We start from the raw sequence: 18,657 nt of genomic DNA on the forward strand, positions 1-18,657 counted from the left end.
CCTTCCCTCTCCTGCTCACTGGGACAGACTGACCGTGATTTCGGCCAAAAGGCCTTTCATGTTAGTTTGGAAATCTAGGTCATGACCTTCATTTTGGGGAAGCCAGAGTGGTACCTGAAATTGTCCAATCCCCCGGCACCGTGGACAACGTCCCGACTTCCCTCGAGATAGCTGTTATGGTGTGAGCTGACCCTCTGTGTGGAGTTCAGCGACAACAGGGGCAGCTCAAGAATTTTTCTGTCAAGAGTTTTAGGTCTGCGAGCCTGGTTGGAATAGGGCAGGTTGGAAGCACTCTTGACTTTGACTTTGATTTTATAACTTATTAGATCTATATGACATGCAATTTTTTAAAGTGCATGCGTGCGAGGGGGCGGGGAGAGCTTCTGGAAACCCCAGGCCTAGGCACGCCCACTCCTGAGTAGAAACCCGCCCAGGTGGAGAGCGCTCCAGAACTCGTGCGGAGCGACAGTCGCGAGGCCTGTGCTCCAAAAATGCCGGCGCTCGGGATTGCGAGTCTGCACTCTGCGGCCTTCAGAGCCCGGATGAGGCGCGGAGCGAGCTTCAGGGTCCCACCTGGCCGCGGGACACGGATCCCACCAGCCTTTGCCCCCGACCTCGGAAGTGGGAGCCGCGGGCGGCGCCAGCCCGCAGGCCGGCCGGCCGGTGTGGGCGGGGCTAAGTCCGGGGCCGGGGCGGAGCCTGCCGTGTGGGCGGGCCTGACGGCGTGGGTGGGGCGGGGCCGGCCTGGGGGCGGGGCCGGCGCGGCGCCTGGACTCCAGCGGGAGGGCGGGCGGCACTAGAGAGAGCTGCGCCCGCCCCGCCCCGCGCGCCGCCTCCCCAGCCCGCGCCGCCGAGATGGCGGAGGACAGCGAGTCTGCGGCCAGCCAGCAGAGCCTGGAGCTGGACGACCAGGACACGTGCGGGATAGACGGGGACAATGAGGAGGAGACGGAGCACGCCAAAGGGTAGGGGCGGCGCGCGGGCGCCCCCAGGCGCGACAGGGCGGGAACCGCGCCCCGCCTCGTGCCTCCCGCTCCGGCGCCGGCTCCCGGGACGCGGGGCCCCTCAACCGCTCCGCCCGCGGTGGCTTCGCTGCGGCGCGCCTCGCGGAGAGGAGGGGAGCGAGGGAGGCGAGGGCCTGTGGGCGGGAGGCGGGGGCCCGGGGCCGTCACCTGCCGCGCGCCTCCGCCGGCCGGCCTCGCCCACCCGCGCCGCGTCCAGGCCCGTGGGGCGGCGCGCTGCCCTGGCCAGCGAGCGGCTCGGTGGGAGCGAGGGGACGCGCGACGCCCTTCCTTTGTGGCGGCGGCGTCCCTGACCGCTGCAGCCCGGGGGTGGGAAGTCGTCCTCTGCGCCCTGGCGTCCTCCTCAGGACCGGCAGACCCTTCCCTTACCCCGCTGCCGGCGCCAGCAAAGAAACGCGCGAAGCCGTTGAGGGGGGGAGTGGCGTGGAGAGGTGCCCGGTGGGCTGGGGCTGCCTGCTGGCGGCCAGGTGCGCAACGTTCCGCCTCCCCAGCGGGCGCGCGGCGCCAGGGGGGTCCCGGCCGGGCCGCTCGTGGGGACGCTCAGCTTTGCCCCCCGCCGAGGGTACGCGCCGAGCTCTCCAGACCAGACCCGACCCGACTGCAACCCGCTTGCAAACCGGGCGTCTGGGCTCCAAAACCAAACGCACGAAGTGTTTCAACACCTGATCAGGTTTCTTAATCCTTCTGCACTTGGCCCCCTTTCCTCCCCTGCAGACTCGATTTACTCTTCTGTTGCAGAAAAGATTGCTTCAGGTTAAAGCTGGTATTGACGTCCTCCGTTTACAGGCAGGGGGTCATTTTAAATCAAGACTGGTGTCCTTTTAAAGTGGTGTTTGCATTACCCTTTTATCCCGTTGGATTCAAACTATGCGCTGGCTGCAGAGCAGTTCTGGCTGCCCCCTTAGAAGTGAGATTTTGCGATTTTGCGAACCCCGGTGACTGATGGAGAGAGGTGTGGGTCATCTTGAAAACAGGATAGGGAGGCCTGACTCACAGATGGTTCATTCAGTTCATGAAGAGATTCTTCAAAGGGTTGATGATCGAAACGTGTAAACCATTTGCATTCTATTTAACGTCTACTGAAGATTTGAGAAAGGAACTTTTATGACCTTTAATGCGTTATAAAATATTAAACGGGAGATCAAGAAAAAGAAAAGCTGATTGCATGTATCTCCCGTTTGCAAGTTGCTTTTTTTTATTATTATTTTTGCAGCGAATACTTAAGTGGCAGCTGCAAGTACCGAATGTTCGAGTCTAGAATATTTTTTTTTAAAGAGAGGAAATTGTACAGAAATCTGAGCCCAAGTTCTGTTGATGCAGTGACAGAAATTTGCCTTTGATAGCTAAACGTAAATGTGTTTTTGAAACAACAGTTCTGTTGCTAGAAATGGGCCCAGATGCAAGCGTGATTGATGGACCACCCAAATAAGTACCTGCCCGGTATCTTTCTAGAGAGACCCAGGATTTCTGTCTTCTCTGCTGTAATTTCTGCTTATCGTTGGTTTGATTGATATTCTAGGTTGAGGGTTTGATGAGAACTTCCACAGTTGACAATGTCCATGGTAGAAAGAATTACTCATCTGTGTGCTAGTTGATCTGGCCTGTCCCCTGACACCTTTCAAGAGTTCGGGTGAAGTTCCTGAAGTAGCACCCAAAGGATCTCTGTGCCTTCACAGTTTTCAGTTTTGTACCTCAGCCCCTTCATTATATATTAGCAAGGTTAATAAAAATTTAGAAATGCCCCATGGACTGAAATGTTTTAACCAAGAGCAGATAACATGATTACAGCTTCTAGTGGGAAGAAATTAATATAATGGGTTTATGGTACTATATTAAAATGTAAGGAGATTAGTAAAAGTCCGAGTTGCTGCTCTTGTTGGACTGCATTTTTGGTTTTGAATTTCGACAGTGTGCCAAATTTGGGGGAATAATTGTGTTTTATTTGGCTCCTGTTCTGATGATATGGCTCAGTAGAAACCTAATTTTCTTGAAGGAGCTCAAGTTTGTAAATGTTAACGTTGTAAAGACTCCTTTTCTGCACTTGGCCTCTTCATTCTCTGCCAGTTTAAACAAGTAACAAATAATAAATAAGCCTTTAGATGAATGGGTAGGTCCACGCTTCACCTTTTAAAGGCAGTGATCAATTTGAAGCCACAACGCAGCTGTCAGTGCACAGAGTGGTAATTTACCCAATAGTACCCTTGTGGCCTAAAAGAATTAATTTGCCCCCACCATTGAACATCCAGGATAATGTATTTACTACTTGTTTTAGACACATTAAGTTGAAACTGGAGCCTCAAATAAAAGGAAAATATCCAATTAGTTTCTTATTTTGCACCAACATGTAAATATTACTGCATATACTTTTATTTTCATAGAATTTTTGTATGGACTAAAAGGGGCATTTCATTTTATGAATAATGCTGACAGTCCATGAATGAAATATAAAATGTTTTACGTTTAATTCAAAGCAGTGGCATAGGTATTATAAAATACTTGACTCTCATGATCTTTTTATCTTATTTTTCATGGAAAATGAGTCTTTGTTTATCCCTTTGGTCCACTCAAGTATGGAAGTGGTATGCCACTATAAAAATCTCATGAATTGCAAAAAAACATGGGGGAGGACTGGGGGGGATTTTCAGTTTTAATTGATGAGACTGTATTCAAAGAAGTATAGTTTTATTATTTTCAAACAATATGTGGCAATTAGAACCAGGCTAATAGAGGATTGCCTAGAAAGTTCTTTTGGATAACTTGCTTTAACACATGATTTGCAATTAGAATAAGTAAGTAGGTCTTTGTAAAGAGTTTGAGGGAGCATGAAAAGATTTTCTATTAACTTCAGCCCAGCTTCCTGTACAAATTATTACAAACAGTCCAAATGACTAAAGGTTTCTGTTCTGCTGTGGGTGGCAATGGTACGAAAGAGGTTACCTGTAGGATGAATTTCACAGTTGGATTTGAAGTTAGGTAGATACTCAAGGATCTTTAATACTCAATCATCTTTGCTCTGTTTGTGCCTTCTGTTTCTTATAAAGGGATTTGGGGAAACCATTGAGGACAGGCAAATTGTTGAAGAATCAGCTGAAACTCGCAATCTTCTTGTCCTTTCCATGTCCATGGGTGACATCTGGGTAGTAGTCGTTATCTCTTATCACATTCAGGATAGTTATTGTCCAGTGTTAGAAACTAAAATCACATAGTTAGCCTCAAATAAAATTAGTGCTTAAGTTGGTAACAAAACCTTGGTTTACTAATGCTGACTTTCAGAATGCATATTCGCTAGACAGATTGATGTTTCTCATCCTTTTCCCACTAGGAGAGCTTTTCCCTGAATATTCACTGTAGTTCACTAGGAAGCAGCTACCAAGAATATTTATATAGGGAATCAAAATAAACATATATGAATATGTCTTTCTTGGCCCATAAATGACTAAATTAATCCCTGGGGTAGATATGAAATGGTTTTAGTATTTAAGGGTAAAGACATTTTTGGGAAATTTTTTTCTTAGAAAAATTAAAGATCTGGTATTAGGCAAAGATGAAAACGTTGGAATTCTTTTAACAAAGAACACAACCTCTCTTCTACCACCCCCCATTTAGGGGGAAAAAAAAGTGAAGTTATTCTCTGTGCAGTATGTTGTTATATCTGACTTTATCTGTCTATTGCTAAGATTGAGTGCGGGAACTTTCCCTTAGTCAACTGTATGGTATCAGTGGGAAAATACAGAAACTTACTATGACTCTCAGTAGGTTTTTCTTGTCATCAGAAATTTAAGGGATAACTCAAAGCTGCCCTTTCTGAAATTTGATATGTTATCAACTGTATAAACCTAAATGAGATCTTTGCCCAAGGGACATCTGCAATTCAAGAAATACAAATTGAAATGATCAAATACCTGCTAAGACTTGCATCTGAATCACCCTTTGGCCCAGAACTAACTTCTCCTAGAGGTTGGCTAAAATACAGAAAATTTCTAAATATAGGACACATACTTTGCCATCTCTGTTTAGTAGCACAAATATATGCTATAAATCTATTCTAGTTAAAATCATTTTAACAGAACCAAGTTCTACTTCAAGTTGGAGAAAGAAATTGACTGGTTTGTTGTTGTTCCATTTGAAAGTATGTTAAGGACTGTTTACTCTTGATAAGAGTAAAATGTGCTTTTTCAAAATTCAGACAATAAAGTATATAAAGGAGAGAGTGAAAACTCCTTGTCATCTTATGTCCTAGAGATGCCACCATTGGCAGTTTAATTAATTCACATTTTAGTATGTGTCTGTATGTTTAACATAAATGGGATCATATTTAACATGGGCTCATTTATTACCTAGTATTTTTCACCATTAATGTCTTCTGGAACTTTCTGGGGTGATAGAAGTCCAGTTTGGTAGTCATTAGTACATGGGACTCTTGAGCACTTGAGCAATCTTTTAATTAATCTAAATTTAAATATCCCTGTGTGGCTAGTGGCTCTGGTATGGGGCAGCTCAGATCATCGTCTGCCTTTGAATTTTGTTTATAAGCTTTCATGGCACTCAAAATATTTCTTTATTTTCCTGCCTTTTGCAGAATATGTTTTCATTCCTCTTTTTTTTTTTTCCTTCTGGGGATTAACTTTACATTTTGAACAAGCATGTTTTATCTATATTTCCTATCAGTGTCAAAAAATAACCACTATCCAAAATATTCTACCACCTCACAAGACAAAAGTAGGATATTTTGCTATCTCCTCCTTTTCATTTCCTAGGTTTGTTGAAATAACCTAGAATTTTTATTCCATGTGGCTTCTTTTCTTTTTGCCCTTGTATCCCTAAAGACTTTTTTTTAATTATTGCATGATATTTCACATCCATGTTATCAGAAACTTTTAGATTTTCCTGACAGCTTTACTGTTTTTATCAGTTACCGTTATTCTTTGCAGAACATACACTCTCCTTTTCTTCTTTAAGTACTTTTTCATTTAATTTTTTTTCTTAGAGTGTGTGGATGATGTATTTCCTGAGTTCTTGCATATCCGAAGATGCCATTCTTTTAGATGGCAGTTCTCTTCCTACCCCAGGCAGATCATGCCCCTTCTTTACAAGATTTTTCTGGGGAAAAAAGCATAGTATTTTGCTATACCCTGTAACCACAGGATTTCATGCCAATATGGGAAGAATTGAGTAGCTCTGTGATCAACGCTGAGATATATAAAAGAGGAAGTTAAAAAGTGAAAATTTGATATGCAAGGGAATTTAGAAATAGGAATTTAATTTATATATCCTGGCTATTAAAACTTTCTCACATGTGTTATAAATATCTTGCCTCATTTTGTAGTTTTAAAATTTTGTTTGTAATCACTTTGCCGTGAAATGTTTAACTTTCATGTAGCCAGAGTTACTACCTTTTATCTTATGGTTTGTCCTTTCAGGCCCTTGTTTAAGAAATCCTTTTATTCACTGACATTACAAAGTTGTCGTGTAATTCTTTCAGTAATTCATTCAATAGATACATACTTGAGCATCCACTATACGCCAGACACTGTAGGCATTGGACAGATGTGAAGTAAATGGATAGACATCACTGCCTTCAGTTTTAAGGCTTTATTTTCCAAGTTTGGGTCTTTCCCTCATTTGGAATTTGTTTTTATATATTGTGGGACATAGCAAACTAATTTTATTTTTCTGCATATAGGAAGCCAGTTTTTCTGGTGCTATTTATTAAAAAGTTTATTTTTTCACTACTGATTTATGATGTAATCTTTATCATGTATCAAGTTCTTATATATCATAGGTCACCATGGTATGTCTGTTGTATTTCATTGGTCTGTTTATCTGTTCTCGAGCTCTGTTGTTTTTCAATAATGTTTTAGTTTCAAAGGTATTATGATCACAGACAATTTAGAAAATGCATGAAAATACAAAGAAGATTATAATCACCTATATTTCTACCATTTTCTATACAAGAACGTGGAAATCAAGGGGGAAAATATTTGTAAAATAATTGCAATATCAAACTGCTAATTTTTCTTCTATTTCACAGCGGGGAGGAGCTAAATGGTCCGTCTGGTGGTATCCTGTAAAGTCTAAAATTGTTTCTTATCTTTGGAATTCACGTACCAAAAATTGAGCTCTTTTGATGTCACTGTTAGGATTAACGTATTAGTTACACTGGGCTGAGCTGCTGTAATACACAGACCCTAACACTGACTGCCCAACACAATGGAATTTTCTTTCTTATTCATGTGCCAGCCCTGGGCAGGTGCTGCCCTTGTTGGCGAGGGAGCTGTGTGGTCTAGCTGTGCGTCCAGGGAGAGAGGAAGGGTGGGTTTTCTTGGATGTTCTCCTGGACCACCTGTAAAATGTTTCCGTGGCTCTGTTACATTGGATATTCCATTAAGTCCTGCCTGTAGATTCCGTGAATACTTCTTCGAAGAGATTTTCTGATGTGCTTATTAAATATTTGACATTTCCACAGCTGAGCGGGAGTTTATCGGTTTTCACTTGAAGTTTGAATGGGCCACAGATTGTCTCTAGACACAGACTGAAGTATCTCCTTTCCCAGGTAGTAAAACTGAGAGCCTTTTCCTTGTGGGTCTTTCATATGAAATCTTGGGGAAGAAGGAAATGGAACTTCTGTTCTAAAAGATCAAAGGGTCTTTATAAAAAAAGCAGTGTAATTTCCATGGCTAAATTTCTGTGACTCAGTACTCAACCTCAGACACTGACAGTCTGAATCAGTTTTCTCCATTGGATTTCCAGGAAGAGACTTCTCTTGAGCACTGATTTTCCCTTCTTATCCCAAAGCTTGCTCTGGGTCCCTCCTGCCTGGCTACTGTGGCATCTCTTTCTGTCACGTCTCCTTTCAGAAGCAGAACCCAGCTACGCAGTCATAGCTGACTCTTGACTGTGCAGGTCTTAACGTCCCACCACCCCCAGGAACAGGAGTTGCACCTGTCAACTTTTTAAACAGTTTTATTGAGATACAATTCACACACCATACAATTCACCCATATAAAGTGTACAGTTCATTGGGTTTTCGTATATTCGCAGAGTTGTGCACCCATCACTGCAATCAATATTAGACCATTTTTATCACTCCAGAAAGAAACCTACATCCCTTAGCCATAACCACCCAAACCCTCCATCTTCCCAGCCCCTGACAGCCACTGTTCTACCTTCTGCTTCTATGGATTTGCCTGTTGGGATGTTTAGTACGGATGAGATCATGCAATAGGTGGTCCTTTGTGACTGGTTTCTTTCACTCAGCATACTGTGTTCAAGATTCATCCATGTTATATCAGCCCTTCATTTTTTCATTGCTGAATCACATCCCATTGGATGGATAGATCCCATTTCCTTCATCCCTTCATCAGTTGGTGGACACTGAGGTTGTTTCCACTTATTGGCTATTATGAATAATGCTGTTATCAATATTCGTGAACAAGTTTCTGTGCAGATATAAGTTTTCATTTCTTTGCTTATATACCCAGGAGTGTAACGGTTGGGTTATATAGGAAATGTGTGGTTAGCGTTTTGAGGAACTGCCAGACTGGGTTCCAAAGTGGCTGCACCATTTTACGTTCCCAGCACCAGTGTATGAGGATTCCAATTTCTCTACATCCTCGGCAGCACTGGTTGCTATCTTTTTGGTTATAATTGTCCTAGTGGGTATGAAGTGGTACATCTGTCAGCTCTAATTCCCAAGTTTCCTTACAGCTTCTGGAAATGGATAAGTAGCTCCTGCTCATTCCAGGGTTGGGAAGCTCGGCTTCTCACCGCTGTATACATGCTTTCAGATGTGTCTGGGAGTTCAGAGGAGGAGATGACCAATTTAGTGCCTGATTTCTGTAGCTCTCTGTTAATGTATTTTTAAAGCTCAGACAGAGAAAAAAAGAAAAACTCTTGATGAACTAAAGTTAACAAAAATGATTACAGTTTCTTCATTATACCACAGTAAGAAAGTATGATTTTTAGCAATACTGTTGTGGGGGGTGGGGATAGTTTTGGTGTGTAACATCAGTTAACCCCCAAATTGTAACTAGCAGAAAACCTCACTGCACTAATGTCCTGTAAGTAATAGAATGGGTGATATAAAATTATTTAAGGAATTTTTTAGCGAAATAGTGTGATGTTTTATTTTTTAGTGTGTCTAGATCCATTCCAGTTTCTGTGAGTTTGTTTATCTGTTTTAGAGAAAATTAATCCACACTCAGGACAATATTTCTGGATTCTTCATTGACGGAGATATTTTTATCCAGTTAGATAGGCATCTGCTTCAAAGCATCCAAGCTTCTTGGAAATCTGGAGATATTTTAAACTGGGTGTATTGTACAGACAAGCTGTGAGGTCCTGGGCTCCTAGTGGTTTGTAGAAAAGCCATAACCACAGTAGGTAAAATGAAGGATAGAGGCAGAAGAGAGATGATTCCCTGGGTTGTGAAGCCAAGGGCATGTCCTTATGATTTTGGTTACTACACCTTCCCTCTGTCCCCCGTCCCCGCATAGTGCAGCCCCCATAGTATGCGGTAAGTGCTCGATAATAAATTGCAATAGCCTTTACCATCAAGGTTAGGAGAATTGTAGCTTTCAGAGGTATTAATATTTTACCTAATAATTATTAATTAATATTAATAATATGTGATTAGAACCACCTCAAGAGCCAGAATTATTCTTTCATTCATTCAAGAGGCATTGGTTACTAATATCTTCTAATGTGAGGCAGTATAGACCTTAGGGATGCAGTTTTGAATAGATTTCTTCTGTAAAGCACACACACATACACACACACACTAAACAGTAACAATCCAGCAGGTTCACCACTTTACAAAGTGCCACCCCTAGGAAAATTGAGGGAGGACAGCCTAAACTATTCCTACTCCCAAATCAGAATATATATAAAACCATACATATCCACAGCATTTATGTATGGTACCTGGCTGTGATATGTTTGTGTAAGCCTAACTGCTAGTCAGATATTTATGGGTGTCCTTAGCCACCAGATGATTTTAAATATAAACATCATGATAGTACAAGTTTGATTACACTGATGAAAATAAACTGCTCGTTTTGGGGTGGGAATGCCTTACTATTTTTAGACCACTTGGGTACCGCTTGACAAGATCTTAATATATCTCCAAAAAGGAGCACTGTTTTCTATTTAAGAATTAGAATGGAAATATGAATCTATAGCTCAAGTGCTTAGTTCTTAAACAGTTTCTCTCACTGTTGAACATATCTTTCGTATTTTGACTTACAGAGGAATAATTCATCCATTTTAAATTAAAAAGTTTATTACTTTAATGTTAGGTTATTAAGTATGGAATGTCCGATTTCCTTAAGTACTAAGTTTAACAGTTGATATCTCTGACATTTCACTGTGACACATCTTGTTTATCTGTTCTGTTCTGCCACTCTCAAGCTGATACAGTTCCTTTGAAAATGTCATGGGCTTCCTGTGTGCTGATTTATAGTCCACAGCATTAGACAAAAGCCACACCTACAAATCTTGGAGATAAGTTTTACTTAACCTTGGGTTCCCTGTGAGGTAGTGATGGAACAATGCCCTTAAGATTCTTAGAAGGTGAGTCACAGTGGCTCACACCTGTAATCCCAGCACTTTGGGAGCCCAAGGTGGGAGGATTGCTTGAGGCCAGAAGTTCCAGACCAGCCTGGGCAACACAGTGAGACCGTGTCTCTACCCAAAAAAAATTAGCCAAGCATGGTGGCACGTTACTGTAGTTCCAGCCACTTGGAAGGCTAAGGCAGTAGCATCGCTTGAGCCCAGGATTTTGAGGCTGCAGTGAGCTATGATTGCACCACCACACTCCACCCTGGGTAACAGAGTGAGATGCTGTGTCTAACAACAAAAAATTTTTTTAAATTCTTAGGAGCCATATTGTTTAAAGGGAAGATATACAAGGTACGTCCTTCAGAAACTCAGAAGGCCTTTTGATTAGATCTTTCTGAGGTCTTAACAAGAGGTCTCACAGGTCCACCCTGGATTTTTTATTTATTTTTTTGTCCCAAGATGTTACTTAATGTGCTAATCCTTTGCCCTCCAGAGATGTTGGGGAGGAGGAACAGCTTTATTTTTGAATCTAGCAAGTGAGGGCTGGGTTTATATTTTCTCCAAATTCTACTTAAGACCTGAATAGTCCTTCTTTAGTTAATCTTTCCTTTCTCGTTTTGTTATAGACAGCACTTTCAACTCTTTGCACACCTCTTAGTTAGATCATGAAGTTCATTAGGTACCTTTTCTATTTTCCACGTTATTGCTGGCAACAGTTTTGTAAATGTTCCCCTGCTCCATGACAGAGGTGTCCGTTCCTCAGTCTTCTGATGGCGTTCACGTTACCTTGCACCCTCACTGACGGCTTCCTCAGGTCACGCAGCTTCCCCGGCAGGTTCCTCCATGTATCTCCAGCTCTGTCTGCCACCCGGTCATAAGGCTAGTGCCACCTGGTTTAGCTTGTTGTTAATCACAACATCCATCCACTTTCATACACCAAATTTCTGTTCCTTTATTTATTGCTACATAGCAAATCATCACAAACTGGGTGACATAAAACAACAGCCACTTACAGACTCTGTGGTCAGGAAGTAGGCACAGGCAGCTTCTCACTTGGGGCCTCTCATACCTGTGCAGTCAGGTGTTGCCTCGGTGCAGTCACCTGCAGACTAGGCTGAGCCGATTGTCTGAGGCCACTCACCCCCGTGGGCCACCAGTGGTGGACAGTGGCTGCTGCCTGGAAATTCAGCTGCTTTGTCTACAGAACTGTCCCCCAGCCTGGTGGTCTCAGGGCAGCCAGACTTCTTCTACAGCTCCTGGCTTCTTCCAGAGTGAGCATCCCAAGGGAACCAGGGGGAAACCGAAGAGCCTCGGAACTCACATAGTGTCACTTCCTCTGCGCCTTATCAGCGAATCACAGGCAAGCTGACCCAGATCCAATGGGAGGGGAAGAGACCCAACTTCTCTATGACAGAAGCATCAAAGAATTTCCATACATCTTAAAATTCCTTGCACCTGGAGCAGTGTCTGGCACAAGATGGGCCTCACTATGTAACTGTCGAGTGAATGAATGAGTATCCAATGAGTGGGCCTGCCAGCCTCTCTGTTCTGTTGGTCTCTGCAGTAGCAACGGTGTTTGTTAGTACAGTTTGACCCTGTATTAACAAATTGTGTTCTAATGGGGCTTTCTTGTATTTATAATTATTTGGCAAGTAAAGGCACAGTACATCACATTGTACACACGTTATTCCAAAGGGGTTAGGAAGCTATTTTTCTTAAAAGCCATTAAAATGATAGAAAAGTATAAAAGGATATTTATGTAATTGTGGAATAGGCAGGGCCTTTGTAAGAGCTAAAAAAATAACCTGAGTAAAGTGTTTGCAATCTAAATAACAGACAACAAACTCGGCATTGTAATACAAACATAAAGTAGTATTTCTCTCCTAGGGCTGTTGTAAATGGAATTAAGTGCCCAAAGTAAACACTTAATAAATAATAGATGCTATCCATGCTATATAAAGAACACCTACAAGTCATTTTTTTAAGATGGCTAATAGGAAGGGGATATATATGAGCAATTCATGAAGAAATATAAATGGTCAATAAACACATGAAAGGATGTATAGCCTCACTCCTGATTAAATAATCGAAAACTTAAGTCCACAGTGAGATTCGTTTCTACCTGTTGATGATGAAAAAGGACGATACTGTCTCAGTGCTGGCAAAGACCTAGGGAAACCGATGCTCTGATACACTGCTGGTGGGGTGGACGTTGGCACAGTATTTAGGAAAGCAGTCTTAAGTATTTATTAAAACCAAAAATGTGCATGCCCTTTGACCTAGCATTTCCACCTTTGGCTATACTAGCTTGAATGCACAAAGAAGTACCAGAATATTTTTTTTTCATAGCAGGGTTTTTTTACTATAGGAATAGTTCAATGAAATGTGATCTGTCCGCACAGTGGAATGCTGTCTAGTTGCTAAAAAGAAAGGAGGTAGCTCAATACGGTTGACCCTTTAACAACGTGGGAATTACGAGTGCAGACCCCATGCAGCCAAAAATCCACGTATAATTTTGACTGCACCAAAACTCAACTATTAATACTAATAACCTACTATTGACCGGAAGCTTTGCCAATAATGTAAACAGTCAATTAACACATATTGTGTGCACTCTGTGTGCTATATGCTGTATTCTTCCAGTGAAGTAAGCTAGAGAAAAGAAAATGTTAAGAAAATCATAAGGAAGAGAAAATCTGTTTACTGTTTCTTAAGTGGAAGTGGATCATCATGAAGGTCTTGGTCATCATCGTTTTCACATATTGAGGAGGCTGAGGAGGAGGAGGAGGAGGAGGAAGAGGAAAGGTTGGTCTTGCTGTCTGTGGAGTGGCAGAGGTGGAAGACAATCTTCATATACGTGGACCCACCCACTTCAAACTGGCGTTGTTCAACAGTCAGCTGTACATCCCGACATGAAAATAACTCTCAGATATTTTGTTAAGTGGAAGGGGAGGAGGGAAGCAAGTGGTATGTTTTAGATTCTGTTTTTGTTTAAAAATCACTCATTGTGAAAACGAGGACATATGTAGAAAAGAAAGACAATTTCAAAAGCATGTATAGCAGGAAAACAATTGGTTGCCTTTGAGGGCCAATATTATAAGGCCGTTAATATATATTAGTGACGTTTGAGTCTCATATAATAAATACCTGTGTGATAATTAGATAAAACCCACGGGAAAAAAGATAGCAACAGATAGAGCTGATTGATTTAGAGCAATAGACAGAAACCGATTGCATCACTTTTCCCTATATCGGGCAATAATGCACTAATAATCTCTGACTTTAAATTTTAATTTACCTTCCAGGGATTTTGTGGTAGAATAGGCCCAAATAAATGGAAAATTTAAATCTCCTTGTGTCCTTTTTATTTTTTTTTTCCATTTGCTTTTTCAGAAGATGACAGCTGCAAAATGACAAGAGTTCCAAACGGAAATGTTTCACCAGTTAATGTTTTTTTCGCTTAGAGTTTTTTTTTTTTTTTATCGTTAGCCCTGCTGGTAAAAATCTTTATCGGGAAAAATTTCCTCCTCTGCGGAAAAGAAGTTTCTTTAGTGCTGTTGCTTAGGAGATTAGTGGTTTGTTGTACACAAGAGATGTTTGTATGGAATGTTTTGCATTATTGTATCTCTCCCTCAAAAGGCTGACAAAAAAGTAGATTAGTAGAGCAGTGATATCTGTGAATACTATTTAACTTCAGTTGTAAAATATGGTTTACTTCTATAATTTTCCTGCTTAAATGACATCTCATCACCCCTGCAGCAGTGTGTGGAGTAATTTCTCCTTCGTTAGCATCATAACCTGACTACCTTTCATTTCCCATTTACATCCTAACTTAGTTATTTTCTACCATGTATAACATTTGTATTTTTCTAAATGATTAATTTTATGCAATTCACTTTTATATAGTGACTTTTTTTTGGCCTGCCCCCCTTGCAATTCCTGCAGAAGTCCCGGAGGGGATTTGGGAGCCAAAAAGAAAAAGAAGAAACAGAAGAGAAAAAAGGAGAAACCATATTCCGGGGGTACCAAGTCAGACTCCGCATCTGATTCCCAGGAGATTAAAATTCAGCAGCCTCCAAAGGTGAGAGCTGCGTTTTATTTCCACCTGTGCAGTGTCTCCTGCACGGATGGGTTTACGCAGCTTAGCACCCTGGTGCATCAGATGTGTGAGGGTTTTGTTGTGACCGTGTGTTGAATGGCACCAGTCACTGGTGGGAATTTATAGCCTCCTTAAAACTGCCTGTGGCACCCAAGTAACTGAGAGCTACACTGCGCTTTTGTGTGTACGTGCATAGCTCCTGTATTTCCCCCTTTGAAGTGAATGCGTATTTAGATTATAGTCGTAGAAGAAAGTGTCAGTGTGAGCTTGTTAGGTTTTTTTGAAGTTACACTTGATAATTTGATGACTCTTCGTTCAGAAGATATTCACATTTTAATTTTTCTGGGTGTCTGTCTAATTACCTGAATAGCACAACACCATCTGGCAGCAGAGTTCAGCGAGAGAAGCCGTGGGTAAGTCCAATGTTGACTTTGACTCAGACCCGTCTTTGGTGGCCACCCTTCCTTCTGTGGCCAAGGGTGGGAAATACCTCCTAACATTCTCCCTGAAGAAACACCCGTTTTAGACCAACCCAGAAATCATCCAGCTGGGCCCCGTGTTGGCACACGGCTGGCCGAGCAGAGGGTTGGTTGTGCCACGCGGGCGTCTGGTGGCACAGATGGCAACCACCCCCGTCTGTGGAGTCAGGCCCCAGGTGTTCTGTGTGCTGAGCCTCCAGGAAGCACAAAGCCCTCCTGATGCACGAACCTCACAGTGAAAGGGTAAAATTGGAAGGATAATGGAGTAGAGATGATTTTGATGATTGTAGCTCCAGGTCAGTTATCATGGACAGTGTGTGGTGTCACAGACATGGCTCAGGGTGGCGGCATCAGAGACCTCCTCGCTCCTTTGCTCATGAGCTGTGTGCCTTTGGCCCAGGTGCTGTCCCTCCTTCAGCCCATTTCCTTACCTGTGAAACGGGGATGATGCCTTCTCCCCAACTCACAGGGCCGTCACAAGGTTAAAATATGACCATTTTTTTAATTAAAGAGTTTTTACATTATAAAACACTGTGTATGTGGCAATTACTACCATGATGCAAGTTTTGTGGGTTTACATTTTTTTTTCCTTATGCAAAGTTTATCTTCCATCGCATGGAGTGAGCCTGGCAGGTAGTTTTTTTGTTGTCGTCGTCACCTGTTCACACAAAAGGACCAGGAATCACTGAGAAGGAAAATGCCTTGCCCCAGTTTTTCTCTGACTGATGGTGGGGTGAGAAGAAAATGGAGTCTTCCTCCCTAGCTTTTCAACTTGATTTTCAGGTAATAAATATTCTATCCACTAGACATAATTTTCCAAGGTAACTTGTAGGAGGATGCCACTATAAGCTTGCAAAATATTCTTCCGGTTTCTCAGTGTTGCTTCATCAGATAAACGCAGCATCCCTCGTCTGCTGTGTGGACATCTTCCTTTGCTTCTACCATCACCATCAGCTTCTGCCCTTCCCTTCTACCCTGCTGATTTTAAGCCTTTCTCCTGCCTCTGGTCACTTACAAGAAACTAGAGCAAATAATCCAAAAATACAATGAATTGGAAGAAAAGTACTTTGTTAAATTTGTATGTCATTAAGATACGAACCTTATGATTTTGATCCAAATCAAAATGTGAGATAAACATCTTACATATCTAACAGAGGAAAACTGTCTAACAGAAAAAAAAACAAAACAAAACCCAAAAACAGCTTACAAACACTGTGGCAATCCTGGGTTATGCCGTTAGACTTCTAAGGGGAAACATGAAGACTTCATCCTGCCTCCAGTTAGACTTCAGGACTTTGTTTTCTTGCATCATTTTAGTGTCAAGAACCCTAAGAAAACCCAGCAAAAAATGCAACCGCAGGAAAATCTGTATTAAATAAACCCTGTTCTGTTCTGTGTCAGACGAGTAGGCTTCCCAGGTTAAACGGATTTGCTCCAGACCACAGATTTCAGAGTCCAAGTTGAACATAAGTCCACAGTCACTGTTTACAAACCACTGAGGGTCGATTGTACCTTTCGTTGGTGTCCACGGTTTGTTGACATACAACAAAACCAAAGGGCTCTGATGTTTCTCACAACTGCTTCTGAATTGCAGCAAAGAATATTGTTTGTATGGTATCAAAATTCTGCCACTTCTCAGTCATTCTGCATGTTGGAAAAAGTCACTGATGTCCACATTCAGTCCCCTGCACTGCCCTCTCCTGTCAAGTACAGTCTCATGTTCTATGGATTATCACATTATTTGAGGAATTTAAAGGAAAAGAGCCAGGGAATCTTCAAATGAGGATGGGAATCTTGGCTTTGAGAAAGGAACTTTAGAGTTTAAAGGTATTGTTCATTTTATAGACTGAGAATGTGGTTTACCTAAAAAGGAGGCTTAGTTTCCAACACTTGGGTTGGGGACAACGGGTATGGTTGTCAAGGATCTGAATTTCCAGAGGAAACTGCTCTTCCTTGTGGCTGGAGGGTTTATCTCGAGAGGATCGTGAGTATCTAGAGAGGGGCACAGGGTATGTAGGAGGAAGGGGCTTAGTTAGAGGTTTCCTTTCTTGATCATTTCCTTTCCAGCTCAGCATTAAGTGCAGATATCTTTCTTTCTTTTTTTTTTTCTTTTAAATGAACTACAGTTTCCTCCGTCTGCCTAGTTTCCATTCTAGAAGTTATTTCCCTCATCCCCACATTGCTTCTGCAGAGCGTTTTCCCTGACGGTGCACCCAAGGCCCGCGGCTGCCTGGCTGCTGTGTGACAGTAATGCATGCATCGCACGTCACTCCTTTGGCTTCTCCCCCAGAGGGGGAATGCCGGGGACCACTTGCAGGTGGATGGGAAACGGAAGCAGAGAACACTTGGCTTCGATTTCCTTACATTCCCCAAACAAACCATAGAACTGTCGTTGTCTTTAACAGAAGATGAGTGCTTATGTTTTCGTATGTAACACACTTGAGCCCATGGCCTTGACCAGCCTTGGAGGAGGATTGCTAGTTTTTGGGTATTGTAGTCTCCCAGGAAGATACGTGGGCATCTGCCCCAAGTTTAAGAGCACAACAGCTTTCTCATGGTTTGTGTCTGTGTCTTTGCTCTTGTAGAATCCCAGCATTCCCATGCAGAAGTTGCAGCATATCCAGAGAGCAATGGAGCTGTTGTACGCCTGCCAGGGCCCCGCCAGGAACATTGACGAGGCTGCAAAGCACAGATACCAGTTTTGGGACACACAGCCGGTACCCAAACTAAGTAAGCTTCCTGCTTTTTTTTTTTCTTTTTTCCTTCCTAGAAACAAAACGGGACCAACAGATAAAAATCACAAAAGACACTTTACTTCATGTATATCATTTGTTTCATACCACAGATTTGAAATTTACACAAAAGTAATATTTTTCTTTTTAAAATATAAATATTAGGTAATGACATTGGCTTTTGATAACAGTGATTTTAGTCCAATTCCTATCCCTATAATAACACCCAATTTCCCCATGCTTATGAATTAGAGTCTTAAAAATGTATATAAAAGAGGGGTTCCCTGACCCTCATTCTTTCTTCCTGGGCTTCATGGAGTTGTTTTTCCTGTATATATAAAAATAAATTTTGAGCAGTTTCACTCCTCAGTTATTCCAAAAGACTCAAAAACTTTGCTCGATTCTGTCTTACTGAAATGGCAAGTTTTGAACTATTTATCAACAGGATTCTGAACGCTCACCAGTGGTGTTAATTAGTATCTGTTAAATATCGCCAGTGCTGTTCATGCCTGTGAACTTTATAATGTTTCAGTATCGTAAGGGAATTAGGGCGCCTCGTGAAGGCCCTCGAAGGGCTCTGGTTCCTCTAGGAGGCGACCACAGGACCCCTTCTGGCATGGTGCCTGCTTCCTCCTGTGTCACTTGGACTGTCACCAGTGAAGTTGCCGTAATTGCACTTTCATTGTTCCTCTTTCATGTTGGGCAAAAAAAGATGATGTTACAAATGCCATAAAAATGTTCAGAAATGTACTACAGCGTACACCTGC

At 42.3% G+C, this 18,657-nt stretch overlaps 1 protein-coding gene across 1 annotated transcript in view; it reads left to right on the forward strand.

Annotated features, from left to right (window-relative positions):
• The first annotated feature begins 771 nt into the window (after positions 1-771).
• Positions 772-18,657, forward strand: part of NMT2 (N-myristoyltransferase 2) — a 48,097-nt gene continuing 30,211 nt past the window's right edge. Inside the window, exons 1-3 of the mRNA XM_012660959.1 lie at positions 772-965; positions 14,526-14,661; positions 17,744-17,888. Of these exons, the coding sequence (XP_012516413.1) occupies positions 856-965; positions 14,526-14,661; positions 17,744-17,888 (391 nt within the window). The 5' untranslated portion in view covers positions 772-855. The remainder of the gene's footprint in view (positions 966-14,525; positions 14,662-17,743; positions 17,889-18,657) is intronic.

The sequence above is a fragment of the Propithecus coquereli genome, unplaced genomic scaffold, assembly GCF_000956105.1.
Source record: "Propithecus coquereli isolate 6110/MARCELLA unplaced genomic scaffold, Pcoq_1.0 Scaffold69, whole genome shotgun sequence".
Lineage (NCBI taxonomy): Eukaryota > Metazoa > Chordata > Mammalia > Primates > Indriidae > Propithecus > Propithecus coquereli.